The following is a 22,085-nucleotide window of genomic DNA, read 5'->3' on the forward strand; positions in this document are numbered from 1 at the left end:
CTCGCAATGAGGGACCAGTTCGTTGGTACCGACACTGTAGAATGTCAGTTTGTTGATGCTGCCACAACCTCAACTCTGCTTGCAGCACTTCATCACTATTAAAATTAGGGCTCGACGGTGTTCTTTAAATTTTGGAAGCAGATGAAAATCTGAGTTCTCAAGTGAGGACAGGATAGAAAATTATCTGTGACAGTGAATGCAAGGTGTCGAATTGTAAGAGGTATCGCTTTGGTCAGGTGTGGTTTGGCAATGTGGACGAACTCTTTTGAAGCTATTACATCGCACTGTTTCTCACGCTCCTATATAGTTACTTACTATCACGTCACAAACTACAATTCAGAGCCCTGTATTGGTAGAGAGCAGCAAATATGTGGATGTGAAGACGAAAGAGGTAGAATATTAATAACATGTTTTATTGAAAAAGCTTTGAGTGTTTACAAAAAAGTTCGGAGGCATTACTTTACAGCACACTCTCATAACTTTGCCATTACACAGTTTGTAATCCAGGCAGAGCTATAAACATAAGGTGTTTTACTTACTTTGGAAAAGTCCAACGTTCTTTCTGTATGGTGACTGCTTCAGAGTGAAGCAGCGTTCACATATCTACTGACTTGTTCAGTTTTTTTTACTTTATTTCTTACAGCAAACCCTACTTCAGTTTAACAGTTCCTGCAAGCTGTAGTTCAGCAGACTGCTGGCAGAGGCAGTGGTGGCGCCTGTCCAGCCAGAGTCGCTGTGTAACGGGTTGTGTGGTGGCCCCTGCAGATGCTCTACTCACACGACTATAGCAGGGAAATATACTGCAGATGGACAGAAGGGAAATGCGGGAGGAGCGAAGATCTACTTCAGGCAGTTTGTGGTAATGCATCTCATAACCTCAGCGCGACATCTTTGTGCGAAATGTATGATTACAGGTTGTTCTATGATTTTTTAAATTAATAATTAACTAATAATATGGTTTCAGATGATAGGCACATACCATGATGCTAATGTTACTACCAAAGTCACATTGTAATAAAGTCATCTGTGCTGCTGACAGATGAGTAAGCTCAGTTTTAGATCTGAAGTGAAGATACATTCTAACTGTAGAAGCTATAGGCTGGTAATAGGGGTATGGTCAAACAGAGAGTGGTTTCACATAGCATGAACCATGCTCCTATCAAGTACTTTTTAACAACCAAATATTCTAGAAAATTAGTGTCTATTAGTCATCAGTTTTTTCGATTTCTGGTGGGTTTGCATGATAGGAAGCTTACCCCTCGTTACTTACATTAGTTTACAGATATCTAACTTTACCGCTATTGTAGTAATGTTAATGCTGTGATTTTTAGTACTACATAAAGATGGATACACACAATGATGTCAAAATTATTTTTGTGTTTTCTTTATTTTCAAAACGTGCAGCAGTGATACAGTGAAGTCCTCTTCATTTTACTCGAGAGACGTTTGTCGGGCTGCGCCTCAGCGCGTCTATCGCCTGCTGGTGGCCGTGCTGCCTGGCAATGTCTAGCGGCGTCAGTCCCCCGATAGTTAACGCCCCCCTGTCGGCCCCGGCCTCCAGTAGCGCAGTGACGGCCTCCACGTGGTCCCTCCACGCGGCGCAGTGCAGCGGCGACCACCCGGTTGAGCTCCTACCGTTGAGGTCAGCCGACGCCGCCACCAGCAGCCGCACCACGGCCGCGTGGCCGCCCCTCGCAGCCCAGTGAAGGGGCATGTCCTCATTGTTGCTGCACCTCGCGTCCAGAGGCGCCCCAGTCTTCAGGAGGCACCTCGCCGCCTCCAGGTGCCCCTTGTCCGCCGCCCAGTGCAAGGCGGTGTTCCTCTGCTCGTCCTTGGCCGCCACATTCGCTCCAGCTGCCAACAACGCCCACAGCTCCTCTACTGCACCTCGCTTAGCCGCCTGGATCAGCCTCGTGTCCTTCTCCTCTTGAGAAAGGCTCCTGCAGAAGATGCAGAAATTCTCACATTTTTGTGCACACACACACACACACACACACACACACACACACACACACACACTCACTTCCAATAATGGAGACTATAATTGAAAGGAAACTGTGACAATTTCTAAAAACAAATGAATCTGACCATCTGTGGCAAATGAATCTATAATTCTCTCCCTCCTGTGACACAAAACAGCAGAAGAATGTACAGTGGGCTCAGCGTCTCAGAATCTTCATTCACTCTCCATTACAAATTCTTAGACTCCATTTCTCAATAGCTTCATCCATCACATCACATCAATTCATGGCAATAAGTACCTTTGACCTCAGGACACTACTGTTAAGCAGTCATTTCCCTCCACTGAAAGAGATGCTTCATGCAGCACGACTGATCCTATGCAGCAGTCCATTATGACTAGGTCTAGAAATTAAGACGTAATTTTTAAGCACTTGCTTAGCTATGGTTACAACGCATGAACATCCTACTTACTTAGCACACAAATGGTCATGATTGAACTTATGAACAAGTCTATATCTAATCTGTAACATGTTAAGACAGTCGACCTAGGTACGTTCTGCTCAGGATAACATATACGCCCTTTTCCTAAGCTATACCTTTTATTTCACGTTACTAGTAAATTTAAGATCAGGAGTTAAGTTTGCATCTTGTCCCAACAAGTAACTAGCGCACAGTTTATGTGCAGGAGCAAGGTATTGTGTCCGCCCAGGCGGGCCTCATGACGCTATGGTCAGTTCCAGTACAGCACTTGTGGCTGTCACATCATGGTCGCAAAGTAGGGCCGATGCAGTTTCAGTTAAGTTTTTACAGTCTTACGATAATTTATGGATTTGTAGTTTTATCTTTATGTTCACTATGGACAAACGGTAGTTACTTTTATCCTGAAAAAGGTTGGATTATACCAACTGAAACCTAGGTAAATTCTAGGTAAACGGTGCAACTGAGGCTGTTGGTCATTAAAATTAATATTTATACAGTTGCTGACAGGGCTGCGAAATGTTGAAAATATTTAAGTTCTTACTTTGGTGCCTACTTGTGGCTCCACATTCACAACCACTTTCTACAGCTGCTGATGACTTTGGCACATTAACAACCTCGCCATTTCTTGCACGACCGTTCCTAGTCACATTACATTCTAACCTTCGTCAAAGTTGGTTATGTCATTCGATTTTCCCATTCGTGGCCCACATCGTCGCTAGAGCGATCCACCAATAAGTATAATGTGAAGTAGGTATAAATTGAATGAAAATACGCCAAAATGAAGGGAAGTTGAGTGAGAATGAGAGAGCACTTCCATGTCTGCTTCGTGCAGGAAATTTCTTGTACACGGGAACGAGTGTACAACAGCAAGAGGAATTCGACATAGAAGTACTGGGAACCAGGGAAATAGCAAATTTCGCCAAAAGCGATAAGAAATCTGGAATAGTATGTTTAACGTGTATCACTACCAAATGCATAGTATTAAATTTATATACATCAGATCACAAACCCAGTATGATACCAGAGTTATCAGCAATCACCTTACAGATCTTTATAAAGTGTCTGGACATATGATTACAATAAAATTCATGTCATCCTTAGCTAAAGAGCATGTATTATCAGCTGGGGGACTGCAATATACAACTACAGAATAGACCGTGTGTTTGAAGCCGTGCAAAACTATTTAAGTGTTTTAAACTGCAACAAACAGTATTTACAATGTGTTTCTTTGTACTCGCTATGAATCACAACCTTGCAGTGTCAGCTAACAAATACCTTACAGAAAAGTTGCTGCATGGTTTTAACAACATTCTCCTGTATGTCTATTGAAGTAATAGTTGACTGTCTTCAATGCTGTCCTGCAAAAGAGAGCCATCTGCATCTAAATTGATATGAATCTGCATTAAGGGATGATAGGTTTGTAACGAGGTATGATTCGATGGTAGACTAGATTTGTTTTGGTGATTCTCTTTGGTTGCATCAGTTGTTTGGTATAACCTGTGTTCGACTCTAATGTTCTGTGTGCAACTTACAGCAGCATCCACCTGCAACCATTAACAGCAGACCTCCCCAAACCACTGTCAACAGAGGACTTCAAGCGCATGCATGATGAATCATGTCGACTAAACCGATGGAAAATCTATTTTGGCTGCCTCCTCTAGACAAACTAAGAGGTATGCGAAATACTCCATTTCCCTGCCACATCTTGGATATAAACTGAGTCTTCTGTTTCATAACTGCAGTGATTCTACGTCAGTGACAGTGGTTTGTGTGATACTGCAGTCCATGTGCATACTAACGAAAGGAAATATTGCCTCTATTAGGTTGTATTGTGCTTTATTAATATCATGCTATTAACTACCTTCGGCCATGAGATATTATCGAGCACATTTGCTGTGTCATGTTTTATGTATCATGCTCATCGCACAGCAAATGTGTTGGATAATGACTCATGGCCGAAATTAACTAATAGCACGATTTTAAAAAACACAATACAGACTACAACAGATAATGTATTATCTTAGAGACTATGGATCCCTGCAGAAGCAAGATCTCCCTATGTGTGCATTTCCTTGACAGATGATGTGTGTGGAAGAGACTATTCTGTTCACAGAGTTAGTGGAGCATGGCATGTAATTTCACATGGCTAACACTGCTGCTACACATTCATCTATTTCCTCATAAGATGTCATTGTTTCATCCACTTTCAGCTGGTGACAATCATTTTATAGGACTAATGGAAGCATAATTTCAGGGACTGTAATCATGGTAACAGTGGGCACTATATATATATATATATATATATATATATATATATATATATATATATATATCAGGGAAGCTAAATAGTGCATGTATCACAAAGAATGGGTGTTTCTTTTTTCCTATGGCGTAGAAGGTAGTAGTTTTATCGTCTTAAAATTTCTCACCATAGTGAGGTAGGGTGAATTTATGTCATGTGTTGAAAATATATTTCCAGCGTTGCAGTATTAACAGCGTTGCACTCCACACAACTAAAACATCGAAAACTACACTGTTCCATTATTATAGCATGCTCAAGTTCAGAACTGTGTAGCCATAGGAATGTGTGTTTACGTTCTATGATCATTTCTCTCTTTCCAGTACCTTCTTCATATGGAATCCAAACACTACAACAGTACTATAGAACTGATACCACAAGTAATGTATGTAAACTACTTCAAACTCCTTCCATCTGCTGCTCCATCATGCATAAACCATATGTTTTTTCCTCTTTCCAAATATCCGTTATATCACAACAACAAACATGAACGTATCAAGCTCATATCTACTATACGCAAATGAGTGCTAACCTCCTCAGTATGCATGCAATTAGAGAGATCGTGTGTAGTTGGATGGGTGACGTAAGATTGGTACAGAACGGCAGTTACAGTACTGGCATGAGAATACCAATCTATATCATTAGTTGTACAAGATTGGAACACATGTTATACTCTTTCCAAAAGCAATATATTGCCCTGTATTGATTATGTGGAACTCAGCTTATACACAAGTTGTCGAATGTAGTGGGTATAATCTGGTCAGTTCCAAATTATATCAGAGAACATTTTGTAGGGAGAATTGGTTAGAGAGGAGGGGTAGAGGGAGAGAGAGGTAGAGGGAGAGAGAGGTAGAGGGGGAGAGAGGTAGAGGTAGAGGGGGAGAGAGGTAGAGGGAGAGAGAGGTAGAGGGAGAGGGAGAGAGAGAGAGGTAGAGGGAGAGAGAGGTAGAGGGGGAGAGAGGTAGAGGGAGAGAGAGGTAGAGGGAGAGGGAGAGAGAGAGAGGGAGAGGGAGAGGGAGAGGGAGAGAGAGAGAGGTAGAGGGAGGGAGAGAGAGGTAGAAGGAGAGAGAGAGAGGTAGAGGGAGAGAGAGAGAGGTAGAGGGAGAGGTAGAGGTAGAGGGAGAGAGGTAGGTAGAGGGAGAGAGGTAGGTAGAGGTAGAGAGAGAGAGGTAGAGGGAGAGGGAGAGAGAGAGAGAGAGAGAGAGAGAGAGAGAGAGAGAGAGAGAGAGAGAGAGAGAGGTAGAGAGAGAGAGAGGTAGAGAGGTAGAGACAGGTAGAGAGAGAGAGAGAGAGAGAGGGGTAGAGGGAGGGAGAGAGAGGTAGAGGGAGAGAGAGAGAGGTAGAGGGAGAGAGAGAGAGGTAGAGGGAGAGAGAGAGAGGTAGAGGGAGAGGTAGAGGTAGAGGGAGAGAGGTAGGTAGAGGTAGAGAGAGAGAGGGAGAGGGAGAGGGAGAGAGAGAGAGGTAGAGAGAGAGAGACAGGTAGAGAGAGAGAGAGAGAGAGAGAGAGAGAGAGAGAGAGAGAGAGAGAGAGAGGTAGAGAGATAGAGGTAGAGAGAGAGAGAGAGAGGTAGAGAGAGAGAGAGAGAGAGAGAGGTAGGGAGAGAGGTAGGGAGAGAGAGAGAGAGAGAGAGAGAGAGAGAGAGAGAGAGAGAGAGAGAGAGAGAGGGAGAGGTAGGGAGAGAGGTAGGGAGAGAGAGAGAGAGAGAGAGAGAGAGAGAGAGAGAGAGAGAGAGAGAGGGGGGTAGGGAGAGAGAGAGAGAGAGAGGGGGAGGTAGGGAGAGAGAGAGAGAGGGGGAGGTAGGGAGAGAGAGGGAGAGGTAGGGAGAGAGAGAGAGAGAGAGAGGGAGGGAGGGAGGGAGGGAGGGTGGGAGAGGGAGCGCATCTAGAGTTTCGCTTAGAATCCTTAGCCAACAGGCAAACAATGGGGCAGCACGCTTCGGAATAGAGCACCGTGTGCTGATATGGATATGATTCGTTTGTTGAGGTGGTAATCATCAAAGGCGTTTGTGAGCTCATTCAATTTCCGACCTTATCCTACCCCATTGCGAGAATACTCCATGCAGTAGGAAATGGTTCATCGTAATAAAATCTTACCCAGTTTATAAAGTGATATGTCTAAGGAACGTAGTCTCTGCACCTCCTCTCTGCTGCCGGCTATCTCCCACGCTACGAAACACTATTCGTGTCATGTGATGTTGGCAACGTAACAGGGTTCACAGTATGGCCACATGCATATAGCACTCGCAAAGTACGGGTGGTATTCATTTAACAATGATACAGAAACTGAGAATGATGCTGCAGTGTCACTGGCCGAGATCACAAGATCGAAGCAATGAGACGTTTTGTTGACGTGAGAAGTCTTCAAGAGCAGTGGTTTAGAACACGAGCAATTGGGTAAATGCGGTGAAACTACGGAAAAACTTGGTAAAATTGAGATACTGATGGAAAATAAGTAAAATCGAGGAAACATAAGACAAAAATGTGGATGAATGGGAATAGTTACATGTTCTTTTGTATATTTGAAAATCATTCTATTTCATTCCTCGCTCTGTTCTGGTGTCTCTGAGTAACGGAAGTGCACTGAGGGTTCCCAACAACACGATGCAGGTCAGTAGTGGTCTCCAACGTACACACCGTCCACTGAACCATGGATCTTCCAGTAATACTGTAAGGACGGAGTGTGGATGGGAATATACACCAATAGCCACTATCTTATCACATCAGTGTATGACGATGCAGCACTCGTTGTGGAATCTGGAGATCAACACATGTATTTACGACTTCCCAATAGAATACGTACAGTCTGTTGTCGATTCCCATTGACTGGAAGACCTATATGTTAAATCTTCTCGTGGAAGTGGCAAAATGGAGACATCTCGTGGGAATGGTACATCTGTGGATCTCAGGTGATGTTTTCCTATAAGTTAACTGGATACCTCTAAGATACTCTTTTTACATTATGTGTTAAGAAGTGACGACTTTTTAATTACAATTACGCCCTTTATTCTTCGACAAATGTGATAACGATGATGTGGTGGGAAGGTTTTGCTACTGGGAAACTATGGTAGGTCGTGCGAAATGACACCCTGCTTTTGAGTGGGCGTGTATGGAGACATACCACAATTTTTTGGACTCTGTAAGCCTATAAATGATAATCACGCGATTTTCCGGGAATGTTGTGTCGTTGGAACGTAAAGTTACTGTGGTTAGTGCTCCGACATATCACCAGACGTGTGTGGGAAGTATTCAGACTACTATTCCAGCTGTAAGGGGAGGACAGATTTGACGTGGGGAATTGTGATTTCAACACTTTTTTTATGGCTTTAGAGCGCAAAACTGCTACTGTCATTAGCGCCCGGTCTGTGACTTAGGAAAGGGTAAAAAAATGAAACTGGAAACCAGCATCAATGGGAACGAAACTCAAAAAATTGGGGAAACTAAAAACAGAAGGAAAGCTTAAAAAACCACTATAGAAGGGGGGATGTTTGTCCCTAAAAAGAACTTCAAATGACTGACGTCATCTCACTGGCACTAATAAACTCAAGAACGCGATCGGCTGAGCGCGTGTCATCTGCTAAAATGGAAGATATATCAGGCGACAACTGTAGATGGGCGCGTAACGGAGTAAAATTGGGGCACTCAAGTAAAAGGCGTCTGACCATCCATAGCTGAGAGCAGTGGGGACAGAGTGGGGGAGGATCACCACTTAAAAGATGTCGATGGCTAAAAAGACAGTGCCCTATCCGGAGCCTAGTTAAAATTATCTCCTCCAGACAACGAGTTCGGGAGGAAGAGGTCCAAGCACAGGGAAGAGCTTTCACGTCCCGCAATTTATTATTGGGAAGTGTCGGCCAATGTGCGTGCCATAAAAGAGCAACACGACGACATAAAACACTCCACAGATCGGCGAAGGGAATCATGCGAATGGCTGACTGAAGAAGAGAGATTGCAGCCTTGGCCGCTATATCTGCTGCCTCAGTTCCCCAGAGACCAACATGTCCTGGGATCCAGAGGAACGGCACAGAGACGCCGAGCAAGTGGAGGCAGTCCTGAATCCGGTGGACCAGAGGGTGGACAGGGTAGAGAGCTTGGAGACTGAGGAGTGAGCTGAGCGAATCTGAGCAGATAACATTCTGTATCTGCTAATGTCGACGGATGTATTGGACAGCCTGGAGAACAGTGTAAAGCTCCGCAGTAAAAACCGAGCACTGGTCGGGAAGCCAAAATCGATTGGGGGTGTCGCCAACAATATAGGTACTCCCAACTCCAAACGATGTTTTGGAGCCATCAGTGTAAATAAATGTGGCATGCTTCATTTGTGCAAACAGAGCAGCAAATGCCCGACGATAAACAAGAGAAGGGGTACCATCCTTAGGAAACTGACAAAGGTCATGGAGCAGGCAGGTCCGGGTCCGGAGCCAAGGCGGTGCTGTACCCCAAGTAGTCAAGAAAGTGTTAGGAAAGGGGAATGAAAGAGAATGGAGCAGTTGACGGAAGCAGACTCCCGGTGGTAGTAGGGAGGAAGGGTGGCCTGCATACCCTAAATCCAAGGAGGCGTCGAAAAAAATGTCATGGGCCGGATTTGCAGGTGTGGAAGACAGATGGCTAGCATAACGACTCAGAAGGACAGCTCGCCGAATGGACAGCGGAGGTTCAGCAGTCTCAGCATAAAGGCTTTCCACAGGGCTGGTATAAAAAGCTCCAGACACTAAACATAATCCTCGGTGGTGGACAGAGTCGAGACGCCGAAGAGCAGACGGCCGAGCAGAGGAGTAAACTATGCTTCCATAGTCCAATTTCGAGCGCACTAAGGTGCGAGAGAGGCGGAGAAGGACCACTCGGTCCGCTCCCCAGGAGGTATCATTCAGGACACGGAGGGTGTTGAGGGATCGCAGACAGCGAGCCAAGATAGGAAACGTGGGAGGACCAGCACAGTTTTCTGTCAAACAGAAAACCCAAGAATTTTGCGACGTCCGCGAACGGAAGGTTGACAGGGCCTAGATGTAAGGAAGGTGGAAGAAACTCTGTACGACGCCAAAAATTAACACAAACGGTCTTAATGGGAGAAAAGCGGAAGCCAGTTTCGATGCTCCAAGAGTGGAGGTGATCGAGACAACCTTGAAGATGTTCAAGAAGGCTGGTCCGTTGAGAGCTGTAGTAGATCGCAAAATCGTCCACAAAGAGGGAGCCCGAGACATCAGGCAGGAGACAATCCATAATTGGATTTATGGCAATGGCAAACAGTACAACACTTAGCACGGAGCCCTGGGGTACCCCGTTTTCTTGGGAGAATGTACGGGAGATAGTAGTGTTCACCCGCACTTTAAATGTGCGCTCTGCCATAAACTCACGAAGAAAAAGGGGCACCCGTCCTCGAAAGCCCCAAGAGAACAGTGTGCGGAGGATGCCTGTCCTCCAACAGGTATCGTATGCTCTCTCCAGATCAAAATATATTGCTACTGTTTGGCGTTTCCGGAGAAAATTGTTCATGATATAAGTGGAGAGAGCAACAAGATGGTCAACTGCAGAACGATGCTTTCGGAAACCGCATTGGGCAGGTGTTAAAAGGTTTCGGGACTCCAGCCACCAGGCCAAACAGCAATTCACCATACGCTCCAAAACCTTACATACACTACTCGTGAGAGAATGGGGCGATAGCTAGGGGGGAGATGTTTGTCCTTTCCAGGTTTCGGAACAGGAACGACGATAGCTTCCCGCCATCGTCTGGGGAAAGTACTGTCGGTCCAAATTCGATTACAAAGGCGAAGTGGGTAACACAGACTATTGTATGATAAATGCAGCAACAAAATGGTTCAAATGGCTTTGAGCACTATGGGACTTAACATCTGAGGTCATCAGTCCCCTAGAACTTAGAACTACTTAAACCAAACTAACCTAAGGACATCACACACATCCATGCCCGAGGCAGGATTCGAACCTGCGACCTAGCGGTCGCGCGGTTCCAGACTGAAGCGCCTTTAACCGCGTGGCCACACTGGCCGGCAATGCAGCAACATTTCGATGTGGATACCATCCGGTCCTGGGGCGGAAGACGAGAAGAAGAGTATGCGTTGGTGTTCCTGCATAGAGGAAACACTTTCGCGATTTTGAGAGGAGAAAGCTAGAGGTCGCACTTCCGCTGCACGTTTCTTCGGGAGAAAAGCTGGTGGGTAATTTGAAGAGCTCGAAAACTCAGCAAAGTGTTGACCCAAGGAGTTAGGAATTTCGACTGGGTCCACTAATTTATCATGCGCGACAGTGAGCCCAGAGACTGGGGAGAAACCAGATAACCTGACTCCAAACTTCCGAGGAGGGAGTGAAGGTGTTAAATGAGCTAGTAAAGAAGTCCCAACTTGCCTTCTTGCTACCGCGGATGGCGCGACGGCATCGCGCACGGAACTGCTTATAGCGGTTACAGTTGGCCAAAGTAGGATGGTGCCGGAAAAGTGATGAGCACGTCGCCACTCACATATTGCGTCTCGGCATGCCTCGTTCCACCAAGGAACTGGGGGACGCCGGGGCAATTCGGAGGTGCGAGGTATTGAATGTTCCGCAGCTGTAAGCATAACTTCTGTAATATGGGTGATCTCATCGTCGACGCTAGGAAAGTGACGGTCATCGAATGTCGCTAGAGACGAAAAGAGTGTCCAATCGGCTTAGGCAAATTTCCAGCGTCTCGGGCGCATATTCTCGGGCGCATATATGGCAGTTGTGGCTGCAATCTAAGGACACGTGGGAAGTGGTCACTGGAGTGTGTATGAGCAAGAGCGAACCATTCGAAGCGCCGAGCTAGCGGAACAGTACCGACCGAAAGGTCCAAATGAGAGAAATTTGTCGTGGAGGCAGACAAAAATGTAGGGTCCCCAGTGTTGAGGCAAACAAGATCCGCTTGGTGGAAGATGTCTATCAGTAGAGAGCTGCGCGGACAAGGATGCAGAGATCCCCAAAACGGGTGGTGGGCATTGAAGTCCCCAACCAGCAAATGGGGAGGCGGAAGCTGACCAAGAAGATGAAGGAGATCAGCTCTTGCCATTGGTGTGGGCGATGGAATGTATACAGTACAAAGAGAAAAGGTGTATCCAGAAAGGGAAAGACGGAAAGTGACAGCTTGGAAGGAACTGTTTAAGGAGATTGGGTCATAATGGACAGTGTCATGGAGAAGAATCATGAGTCCTCCATGTGCTGTAGTGCCTTCAACAAAGGGGAGATCAAATCGGACTGTCTGAAAATGGGGGAAAACATAGTAATCGTGGGGACGCAGCTTTGTTTCCTGAAGACAGAAGATGACCGGTGAGTAGGATCGTAAGAGGATCGACAATTCGTCCCAATTGGCTCGAACGCCACGGATATTCCAATGGACATTGGGTGGACAGAAAAGGGAAGAATGTGACCAAGGTTGCCCACAACTCAACGACTGCTCAGACCTTGCGACTGTCAGTGTGGAACAGCTATCAGCTGAAGGCAGAAGATCCCCATCCATAGGTTGTCCGGGAGCAGCTCCTGCCACCAGCGATCGGCCGGTTGATCGGCCGCCAGCAGTGCGCCTCGGCGACACACAAGACAGCCGAGGGCGGCTACCACCAGGTGGTGTTGTAGAGGAGACACGCCGTGGCGGAGAAGGAGAGGAGCTAGGTTTATTATTAGCCTAGCCGGCCGGAGTGGCCGAGCGGTTCTAGGCGCTACAGTCTGGAACCGCGCGACCGCAATGGTCGCAGGTTCGAATCCTGCCTCGGGCATGGATGTGTGTGATGTCCTTAGTTAGGTTTAAGTACTTCTAAGTTCTAGGGGACTTATGATCTCAGCAGTTGAGTCCCATAGTGCTCAGAGCCATTTTATTATTAGCCTTCTTGGAAACTGGACGTTGAGATGAAGGAGGAACCGAAGGTTGTGAAGGTGGGGTACGTAAAAAATCTTCACGAGTAGGCTCTTTTTTGGAACTCCCGATGAAGGGTGAGCCATAGAGTTAGCAGGCGAGAATGGGGACGTTGAACGGGCGATCTTTGCGCTGGCCAAGCTGACTACCATGGCACTAAAGGTGAGATCACAAGTCTGCGTGGCCGCCTCCTTTGTTGGCCGAGGAGAGGCAAGGACAGTGCTGCGTTTTCCTGTCTGAGGCACAGTGGGCTTTCGACTGGCGAATAATTTTCGAGCAGCAAAGGTCGACACCTTTTCCTTCACTCTGATTTCCTGAATGAGCTTTTCGTCTTTAAAAATGGGGCAATCTCGAGAGGAAGCAGCGTGGTCACCCATACAGTTGATGCAATGAGGGGATGGAGGTAGACAAGCTCCCTCATGGGCATCCTTGCCACATGTAACACATTTGGCCGGATTGGATCAGGACAGGCTGGTATGATTGAACCGCTGACACCGATAGCAACGTGTAGGGTTTGGGATGAAAGGGCAATCGGAAATTCTCATAGCCCGCTTTTATGCTCGATGGAAGTTGAACTTTGTCAAATGTCAAGAAGACAGTTCGGGTTGGAACGATGTTTTTGTCAACCCTTATCATGACGCGATGAACAGCCGTTACGCCCTGGTCAGGCAGGTAGTTTTGAATTTCGTCGTCGGACAATCCGTCGAGGGAGCATGTATAAACGACCCCATGAGATGAATTTAGGGTGCGGTGTGCTTCCACCCGGACAGGGAAGGTGTGTAGCAGTGAAACACGCAGCAATTTTTGTGCCTGGAGGGCACTGACTGTTTCTAACAACAAGGTGCCATTTCGTAATCGGAAACAATAATTTACAGTACCTGCAATTGCGTCGACACCTTTCTGAATAATGAGAGGGTTGACTGTGGAGAAGTCTTGACCTTCGTCAGACCGAGAAACAACAAGGAGCTGTGGCAACGATGGAAGAACTGTCTGTGGCTGAGGCTCATTGAACTTACGCTTGTGAGCAGACATAGTAGATGATGAGGAAACCATTGCAGAAGTATCCCCCATGATTACCAGCGTCTCCGATGGCGCGCTCCTTCTTTGTAGGGGCCCTCTCTGAGGGCACTCCCGCCTTAGGTTATTGTTCACACCTCAGGTCACACCTCCCGAGGAACGGACGGAGGGACCAATTGGCACTTTCGGAAGGTGTCAGCTCGGGTAATCACCCCTCCCTGGGCCTGGCTGTTACCAGAGGGTACGTACGTGTCCTACCTGTACTCCCGGGGCGGGGTATTACGCGTTACCCCGTCACCGGCTACGCATGGGAATGCATGGGTCAGCCTTCAGACACGCACTGGGAGGAAAAAAGAGAAAGGGACGAACAAAGGAAAGGAAAGGAAAGTAAAGAGGTCTCAAACTCCACAGCGAAGAAAAGGGTAAAGAAGAGATAAGGAAAAAGGAAGGACAAAGACTTGCCAGCAGAGAAAGCATAGAAGAGAAAGCATAGAAGAGAGGCCGATGTACAGTTTCGAGCGTCCGTCTCCGGGCGTAGGCACTAAACATACTCCCAGAGGGGGAGAAAGGGAAGGGAAGAGGCGGAGGTGGGGGGGGGGAAGATGGGGGATGGGGAAGGATGCGGAAAAGGAAAGTATGTAGCCCGGAAAGGAAGGAGGGCCACACTAGCTTGGGGTCCCGTGCTCGCTACGCACGTATCCACAAAAGAGTTGTGGACCCCCTGGGGGATTTCAGCACATTGACGGGTATGTCCAACCATGAAGGGTGATAGATTTGTTTTGTAAATACCTACACAATATATCAGTGCAGGGGTACAAGTGAATCTGCTATAGTGTAAAATCATGGATATGCAGAACGTTCTCTCATCAGCTCCCCTATGCAGATCCTTACATGTTCTTTGTCTACACCAACCAATGCTGGTGATGTCTTTTGAACCCTTTTGTCTGCGAAAGCGCTGTTGATTGCCTCATAGTGCCAGCCACCTGTGCTTTTCAACACTTGTTTGAGAGAGTCTTTGTGGGATGCAATACCTTCTGGAAGTACGATGGAAAATACCTGGAGCCTATTCTCCAATATGGTTGGTTGGCAGCCCTGCATAGCAAATAATTTCCTACAGTAGAGCAGAATCTAGACACTTCGGTGGCGTGAGAGTGGGCATACCATAATTTTATTGGTCGTTATAGACGCACAAACGATAATTGCATTGCTTTTCTGAAATGTGTATGTGTTGTAGTGGAAAGTAAATGTGGTCTGTGTTGCAAAATGTGCAAAGAAAATGGTGTGGGTGGGTAGTGTACAGACAATGTCCCGCAATAAGAGAGGTATAGATTTGATGTGGAAAATTCGATCCCAAAGAATCTATAGCCATAAGGGATGTGAGAGATTTTATGTGGAAAATTATGTCCATCATCAAGGAGGATAGAGGTTTGCTTGGGGAACTGAAATTACCTCACGAGGAGGTATTTCAGATTCTTCGCTTATTGCTGTCACCATACTTGTAATTACAATGATAAATATGTGACTGGTTTCCTGGAATGACTCTGCTCGGTGTCCTGGCATGTGGCAGAAGGAGCCGGTGGGTAGAATGGATGGACATTTGTGGCTTAAGACGCGAGCCACTGCTGAGCCTCCCAAAGTGGTCAGAAGCGTTATGAGGCTGCAGTTGACCTAAGCATGCCGCTCTCTGGGCGGGCGATAGCGAACAAACACTCAGCATGTGTTGCGATAGCGTTTGTTGCGAGGTGTCTCCTATTTCAGCATAAAAGTATCACAAACATCGTCATTTAGGCGTGTAACATTTTGCTGCTGATATCGGTTTCGAGATCGATAAATTAATTCACGATTCATGAAGCTTTACTCATCGATAGAGCTCAGAAAGTAAATATTCTTCTAGTACCGAAGTCTGAAGTGGTCGCAAATTGTTGCAGGTACCATGACAATAAGCAGACTAGGCTGGAAACAGAACCATTAACGCACACCTTTGTGTCAGAGGAACCAATACTGTCTTTGTACTGCAGTTTGCAGATTGACACCTGCCTGCGGAGGGCTCCCACCCAGCACATGCGGGTGCAGTTGCCTTGTGACCGTTGCCTGTGGTGGATGAGCGACCAATCTCAAAGGTCAAGTGATTTCGGCGGTGGGTTATATCTAGCGCTACCACTACATGTGGTGCATGTGCTTCGGTTTTTGGGATCTGTGTCTTTGTGATATATGTTGGGGTGTCTGGAGGTCGACATCTACGTGCAGCATGCAGAATCATGATTTTGTATGGTGAGGGAAATGAACTGGGCTTACTATAGCGATGTAGCAATATGGTATATGGTGGTACAATCGTTTGTGGTGATATAGTCTAGTTGGAGACCGATTTCACACAAGCACAAGCTTCCCTCGACAGTAGCAGAGCAGCGTGATTGTCTTTGGCAGTAGTTTCCGTATTTCATGATCTGTAGGTCACTTTTTCATCATTTAACTATCAGTGCAATATGATGGCCTTACGTTTTTCGATGTGTACAAAACGTTTTCCGCTGAAATTCTCGTAATTTGTCCATCTTTAGAAAGTGGCAGACTGTATGCACCCATAGCAGCAGCAATATGGTTGGTTAAATTCAATAAGCAATCAGGATGCTTCAATCACAAGAAGTTCCATGATGTCAAAAAGTCAGAAGACATTCTTCGTGGGGAGAGGGGGGGGGGGGGGGGCATGACAGTCCTTACAGAATGGTGTAAACAAGACAGGGTCAGAACAAGGCAACAACACAAAGTTCCATGGACGTCAGAGAGTCCCGTGAAGTCTTCTTGTTCGAGTCCAGGAAGACCAGGCTGCCCTGGTTTGGACAGGTGGGATGCTATCTCACACCTGCCATTGTGGCTTCAGAGCATCTCCAGACCAGCAGTCGTAGGATATCGAAAAGTCACCTAATATTCCAGCCATTTTTCTCGTCTGTAGGCCAGTGCTTCGAATTCTAGGAGAATCTTTTGACATCTGATCTGCTGTGTCTACTTTTTTCTTTTTTTTTTCTTCGTTTCTTCGAGACCTGTTGTGGAGTTTTGAAATATGTCACGAACTTTTAGATACACAATTGTTCAGATTTTCCCATATGTGCTTAGACATCAGAGTGGGTTTCCCACTGTAGAACTGTGCTTCGAAAAGTGAGGAATATACAAATTAAGAGCCTTAACGGCCCTAACTCCAGCAGCAAACTAAGCCTGCTCAGAATTTCAGAAGAATTATGAAAACTACAGTAGCTGTAAAACTGAACTTTTTCTCTCTGTTACAGTGCCTCCAAACAAGCAGCTGAAACTCGAAAAGTGGTGGCGGAAGTTTGCAGAAAGTGGAGGAGGGGGCAATGCAGTACACAGAAAGTAAATAAAGTACAACAACCTAACCTACCTCTCCAGCAGTTGAGCACATATGGACAATTTCCCTCCATTTACAAGGTGGGGTGGCTGTGGAGGGAGGTGAGCGATGCCATAAGAGTGGGAGGAGGGGTAGCTTAGTGGAGGCTGCCCAATTGAGAGGTGTTTCTCGCCAAAATGTAAAATTTCCTCCCATTTCCAGGTTGTGGCGTGGCAATGTGGCGCGCGGAAAAACTGCCGCCAGTTTGAATAAATTATCTGTTCCATGACAGACTTTGTCTTACTACTCCTGCTATTTATGTTTTGATTTCTGGACGACACAAAAATATTAACTAACAACAGAGTCCACAGCAATACCATTAGGCCTCTACAATCTTTTAAAACCGTGAATGTATTGCAGTTTATCACTAAATAAAGTTTCGTACCCACCCATATCATCTACATTACATACTGTGCCATAACCAAGTTTTTAGTTTTTGTTGTTTTCTGCTTGCAGCAAGAAAATTATATCTACAGTTACTTTGTTGTGCAAAACTAGTCTTCGAAAGTTTGTAATGGTTTTTATGCGTGTATACAGTTAATGATTAAAGTAGTTTTTAGTCTGTCACAACCTGAGATTTTTTGTGTAACATCTCTTTTCCAGCTCCCTAACCGTCTAGGGCCCAACTATGTCACTTCCTTTAACATTTACGACGTTATTCCTATTGGTACCAAGTGTAATAACACTCTTTCTCGACACATGTTGCGCTCTCCAACCAAGTTTTCTTATTATCTTCACCGAGAAAGTTTTCACTCCCTTTTTAAGGGTTCTTCTAGTTTGCTTTATTTCCTCCTCCAATGGATCCCTTAACGCTATCTGATAACCTATTGTTGTTGAGTCCAGAAAGTTTTCGCCGGTTTCTTATTGGCGAAGCTATAGTACTGCGCTGCATTGTGGCAGCTACATTGTGAATGGTGCGTCTCCTCTAATTCCACTGACTAGTACACTCCTGGAAATTGAAATAAGAACACCGTGAATTCATTGTCCCAGGAAGGGGAAACTTTATTGACACATTCCTGGGGTCAGATACATCACATGATCACACTGACAGAACCACAGGCACATAGACACAGGCAACAGAGCATGCACAATGTCGGCACTAGTACAGTGTATATCCACCTTTCGCAGCAATGCAGGCTGCTATTCTCCCATGGAGACGATCGTAGAGATGCTGGATGTAGTCCTGTGGAACGGCTTGCCATGCCATTTCCACCTGGCGCCTCAGTTGGACCAGCGTTCGTGCTGGACGTGCAGACCGCGTGAGACGACGCTTCATCCAGTCCCAAACATGCTCAATGGGGGACAGATCCGGAGATCTTGCTGGCCAGGGTAGTTGACTTACACCTTCTAGAGCACGTTGGGTGGCACGGGATACATGCGGACGTGCATTGTCCTGTTGGAACTGCAAGTTCCCTTGCCGGTCTAGGAATGGTAGAACGATGGGTTCGATGACGGTTTGGATGTACCGTGCACTATTCAGTGTCCCCTCGACGATCACCAGTGGTGTACGGCCAGTGTAGGAGATCGCTCCCCACACCATGATGCCGGGTGTTGGCCCTGTGTGCCTCGGTCGTATGCAGTCCTGATTGTGGCGCTCACCTGCACGGCGCCAAACACGCATACGACCATCATTGGCACCAAGGCAGAAGCGACTCTCATCGCTGAAGACGACACGTCTCCATTTGTCCCTCCATTCACGCCTGCCGCGACACCACTGGAGGCGGGCTGCACGATGTTGGGGCGTGAGCGGAAGACGGCCTAACGGTGTGCGGGACCGTAGCCCAGCTTCATGGAGACGGTTGCGAATGGTCCTCGCCGATACCCCAGGAGCAACAGTGTCCCTAATTTGCTGGGAAGTGGCGGTGCGGTCCCCTACGGCACTGCGTAGGATCCTACGGTCTTGGCGTGCATCCGTGCGTCGCTGCGGTCCGGTCCCAGGTCGACGGGCACGTGCACCTTCCGCCGACCACTGGCGACAACATCGATGTACTGTGGAGACCTCACGCCCCACGTGTTGAGCAATTCGGCGGTACGTCCACCCGGCCTCCCGCATGCCCACAATACGCCCTCGCTCAAAGTCCGTCAACTGCACATACGGTTCACGTCCACGCTGTCGCGGCATGCTACCAGTGTTAAAGACTGCGATGGAGCTCCGTATGCCACGGCAAACTGGCTGACACTGACGGCGGCGGTGCACAAATGCTGCGCAGCTAGCGCCATTCGACGGCCAACACCGCGGTTCCTGGTGTGTCCGCTGTGCCGTGCGTGTGATCATTGCTTGTACAGCCCTCTCGCAGTGTCCGGAGCAAGTATGGTGGGTCTGACACACCGGTGTCAATGTGTTCTTTTTTCCATTTCCAGGAGTGTAGATACAATGCACTCCTAAGCTTGTGAGACGTTGAGTGTCAGTATCCTGCAGTGAGTTCATCAATACCACGGCAAGCCAGCCCACATATGCCGGCCCTGGTGGGATGTTTGTGAAATCTGGCACTGGGAGGTGCCAGGCAATTGACTTGTGGAGGGGCCCACCTGTCAGCTCTGAGCTGTCGCCTTGGCCGCTGAATGTGTCCTGCAACACGTGACCATGGGGCTGATGCTGGTGTAACGGTATGGTTTACTACATCTGATAGTTGTAACAGGTCAGCATTCACAGCATGGCAGCATCAGATATGGAAAATTATGGATATCTAGCTGCCTTCTTTGAACTGTGCTGCATAATACAGATTTCCTGGTGCTCTTTTATTACTTCCCTTTATCAGTAATGATCAGGCAGAGTAAGATCCAAGTACTCGCCTACCTGTCTGCAAACAGCACTCTTTACTGTGTCTGCTTCAACACTGAGCTGCACATAGTTGAGCTCTCAGCAAGAATGTCTCCTCCTGAGTGCAAAGTCAACACATACTTTGTACAGAAGCTTGACGCCAAAGCCAAAACCTAAATAACGTGTTACACACACACACACACACACACACACACACACACACACACACACACACACACACAGAGAGAGAGAGAGAGAGAGAGAGAGAGAGAGAGAGCGCCTTGGGATAGATGGTTTTCTGTTGTGCTTACCTGGTTTCAGTCGGTGGCTCCCTGAGCAGCCGTCTCACTTCGGCAACGTCTTGCGGCTGCTCGAGCTCTGCATCGGCCCAGCCCTGAGTGGAGAACACCTGGGGGTGTGCTTTTATGAAGGCGATGGTAGCCAGGGCGAGGTTGGTGCAGGAGTACCTCGCGGCCACCACAGCGGCGGCCGCCGCATTCTCCACATCCAGCTGCGCGATCAGCTGCTGCTCGCACGCCGCTTTCAGCCCCAAAACGCCGTATTTGTCTGCGGCTGCCAGCAGCTGGGAGACCAAGCTGGGCAGCCGGGGGGCCAAGCTGGGCAGCTGGGGCGCCCGGAGGGTATAGAGGTAGGCCACCAGCAGGCTCAGCTCAGGGCCCCCCGTGTCCGTAATGGTCACCTCGCTGCTCCTGGCCTCCAGGGTGTCGTGCCGAAACATGGCGGCAAACACAGGGCTCCTGGCCGCCAGGACCGCCCTGTGCACCACCAGCCTCGTCTGGCCCGACACCAGCTCCACGAGGCCTCCGCTGCCTCCAGCTTCCAGCATGGCGGCCAGGTCCACAGTCGCGGTCTCCTCCACATCGGTAACAGTATCCATTGCCGACGACTCTGAAACACAGCACCACTGAGATGGCTTTTGCCGCTTCACAGCACCTCCATCACTCGTATGTTGTACAGGCAGAAGCTTTAAACTTCCTGGCAGATTAAAACTGTGTGCCCGACCGAGACTCGAACTCAGGACCTTTGCCTTTCGCGGGCAAGTGCTCTACCATCTGAGCTACCGAAGCACGACCCACGCCCGGTACTCACAGCTTTACTTCTGCCAGTACCTCGTCTCCTACCTCCCAAACTTTACAGAACCTCTCCTGCGAACCTTGCAGAACTAGCACTCCTGAAAGAAAGGATACTCCGGAGATATGGCTTAGCCACAGCCTGGGGGATGTTTCCAGAATGAGATTTTCACTCTGCAGCGGAGTGTGCGCTGATATGAAACTTCCTGGCAGATTAAAACTGTGTGCCCGACCGAGGCTCGGTAGCTCAGATGGTAGAGCACTTGCCTGCGAAAGGCAAAGGTCCCGAGTTCGAGTCTCGGTCGGGCACACAGTTTTAATCTGCCAGGAAGTTTCACATCAGCGCACACTCCACTGCAGAGTGAAAATCTCATTCAGGCAGAAGCTTGTCGAGCAACAGTTTGTAAAAGGTAGCCTGCTACGGGTGAATCAGAAGCCCGTGATATCCTTGCCGTGTTGAACAGCAGCAGGTCTCCATTAGGACAATGGTAATAGTTTCAGCACCCTCATTATGCACAACATGTCTACAGAATGGGCAGAGACCTCATTTCTTTAACTTCCAGTGTCACTTGAACATGAAATGTTTCAAAATGGTGATATAGCACATTACTGGCAAGGCCAGAAGATCTATGTTGGTATTTCGCTAAACGACTTACCATCCTACCGAGCGGGGTGGTTAGCACACTGGACTCGCTTTCGGGAGGACGACGGTTCATACCCGCGTCCGGCCATCCTGATTTAGGTTTTCCGTGATTTGCCTACATCGCTTCAGGCTAATGCTGGGATGCTTTCCGTGAAATGGCACGGCCAACTTTCTTCACCATTCTTCCCTAGTCCGATGCAACTGATGATGCCACTGTTCGGTCCCCTCTCCCACATCAACCAACCAACCAATTTATCATCCTAATCACTCGTGATATTTAGGGAAAAAACGATACATTACTCCTGGAATCGGTTGTAGTCTGTTCATAACACACAGCACTACATACCAATGAGGCAAAACATTATGACCACATGCTTAATAGCTGGGTTGTCCATGTTTGGAACGAAGTACGTCACTGATTCTGCATATCAGGGATCTGGCAGTTGGTTGGTATGTTTGTGGAGATACGTAGCATTAGATGTCTACGCACAGGTCGTGTAATTCGTGTAAATAACGGGCCGCTGATTTTCGTGCATGGTGATGGCGCCCGGTAGCGACCCAG

General features: G+C 47.5%; 1 protein-coding gene across 1 annotated transcript in view; it reads right to left on the reverse strand.

Annotated features, from left to right (window-relative positions):
* Positions 1 to 1,362: 1,362 nt before the first annotated feature.
* Positions 1,363 to 22,085, reverse strand: part of LOC124717100 (ankyrin-1-like) — a 40,195-nt gene continuing 19,472 nt past the window's right edge. The window contains exons 2-3 of the mRNA XM_047243806.1: positions 20,101 to 20,698; positions 1,363 to 1,940 (exon numbers count right to left, since the gene is read on the reverse strand). Coding sequence (XP_047099762.1) covers positions 1,427 to 1,940; positions 20,101 to 20,687 — 1,101 coding nt within the window. The 5' untranslated portion in view covers positions 20,688 to 20,698 and the 3' untranslated portion in view covers positions 1,363 to 1,426. The remainder of the gene's footprint in view (positions 1,941 to 20,100; positions 20,699 to 22,085) is intronic.

Source organism: Schistocerca piceifrons, chromosome 9 (genome assembly GCF_021461385.2).
Source record: "Schistocerca piceifrons isolate TAMUIC-IGC-003096 chromosome 9, iqSchPice1.1, whole genome shotgun sequence".
Lineage (NCBI taxonomy): Eukaryota > Metazoa > Arthropoda > Insecta > Orthoptera > Acrididae > Schistocerca > Schistocerca piceifrons.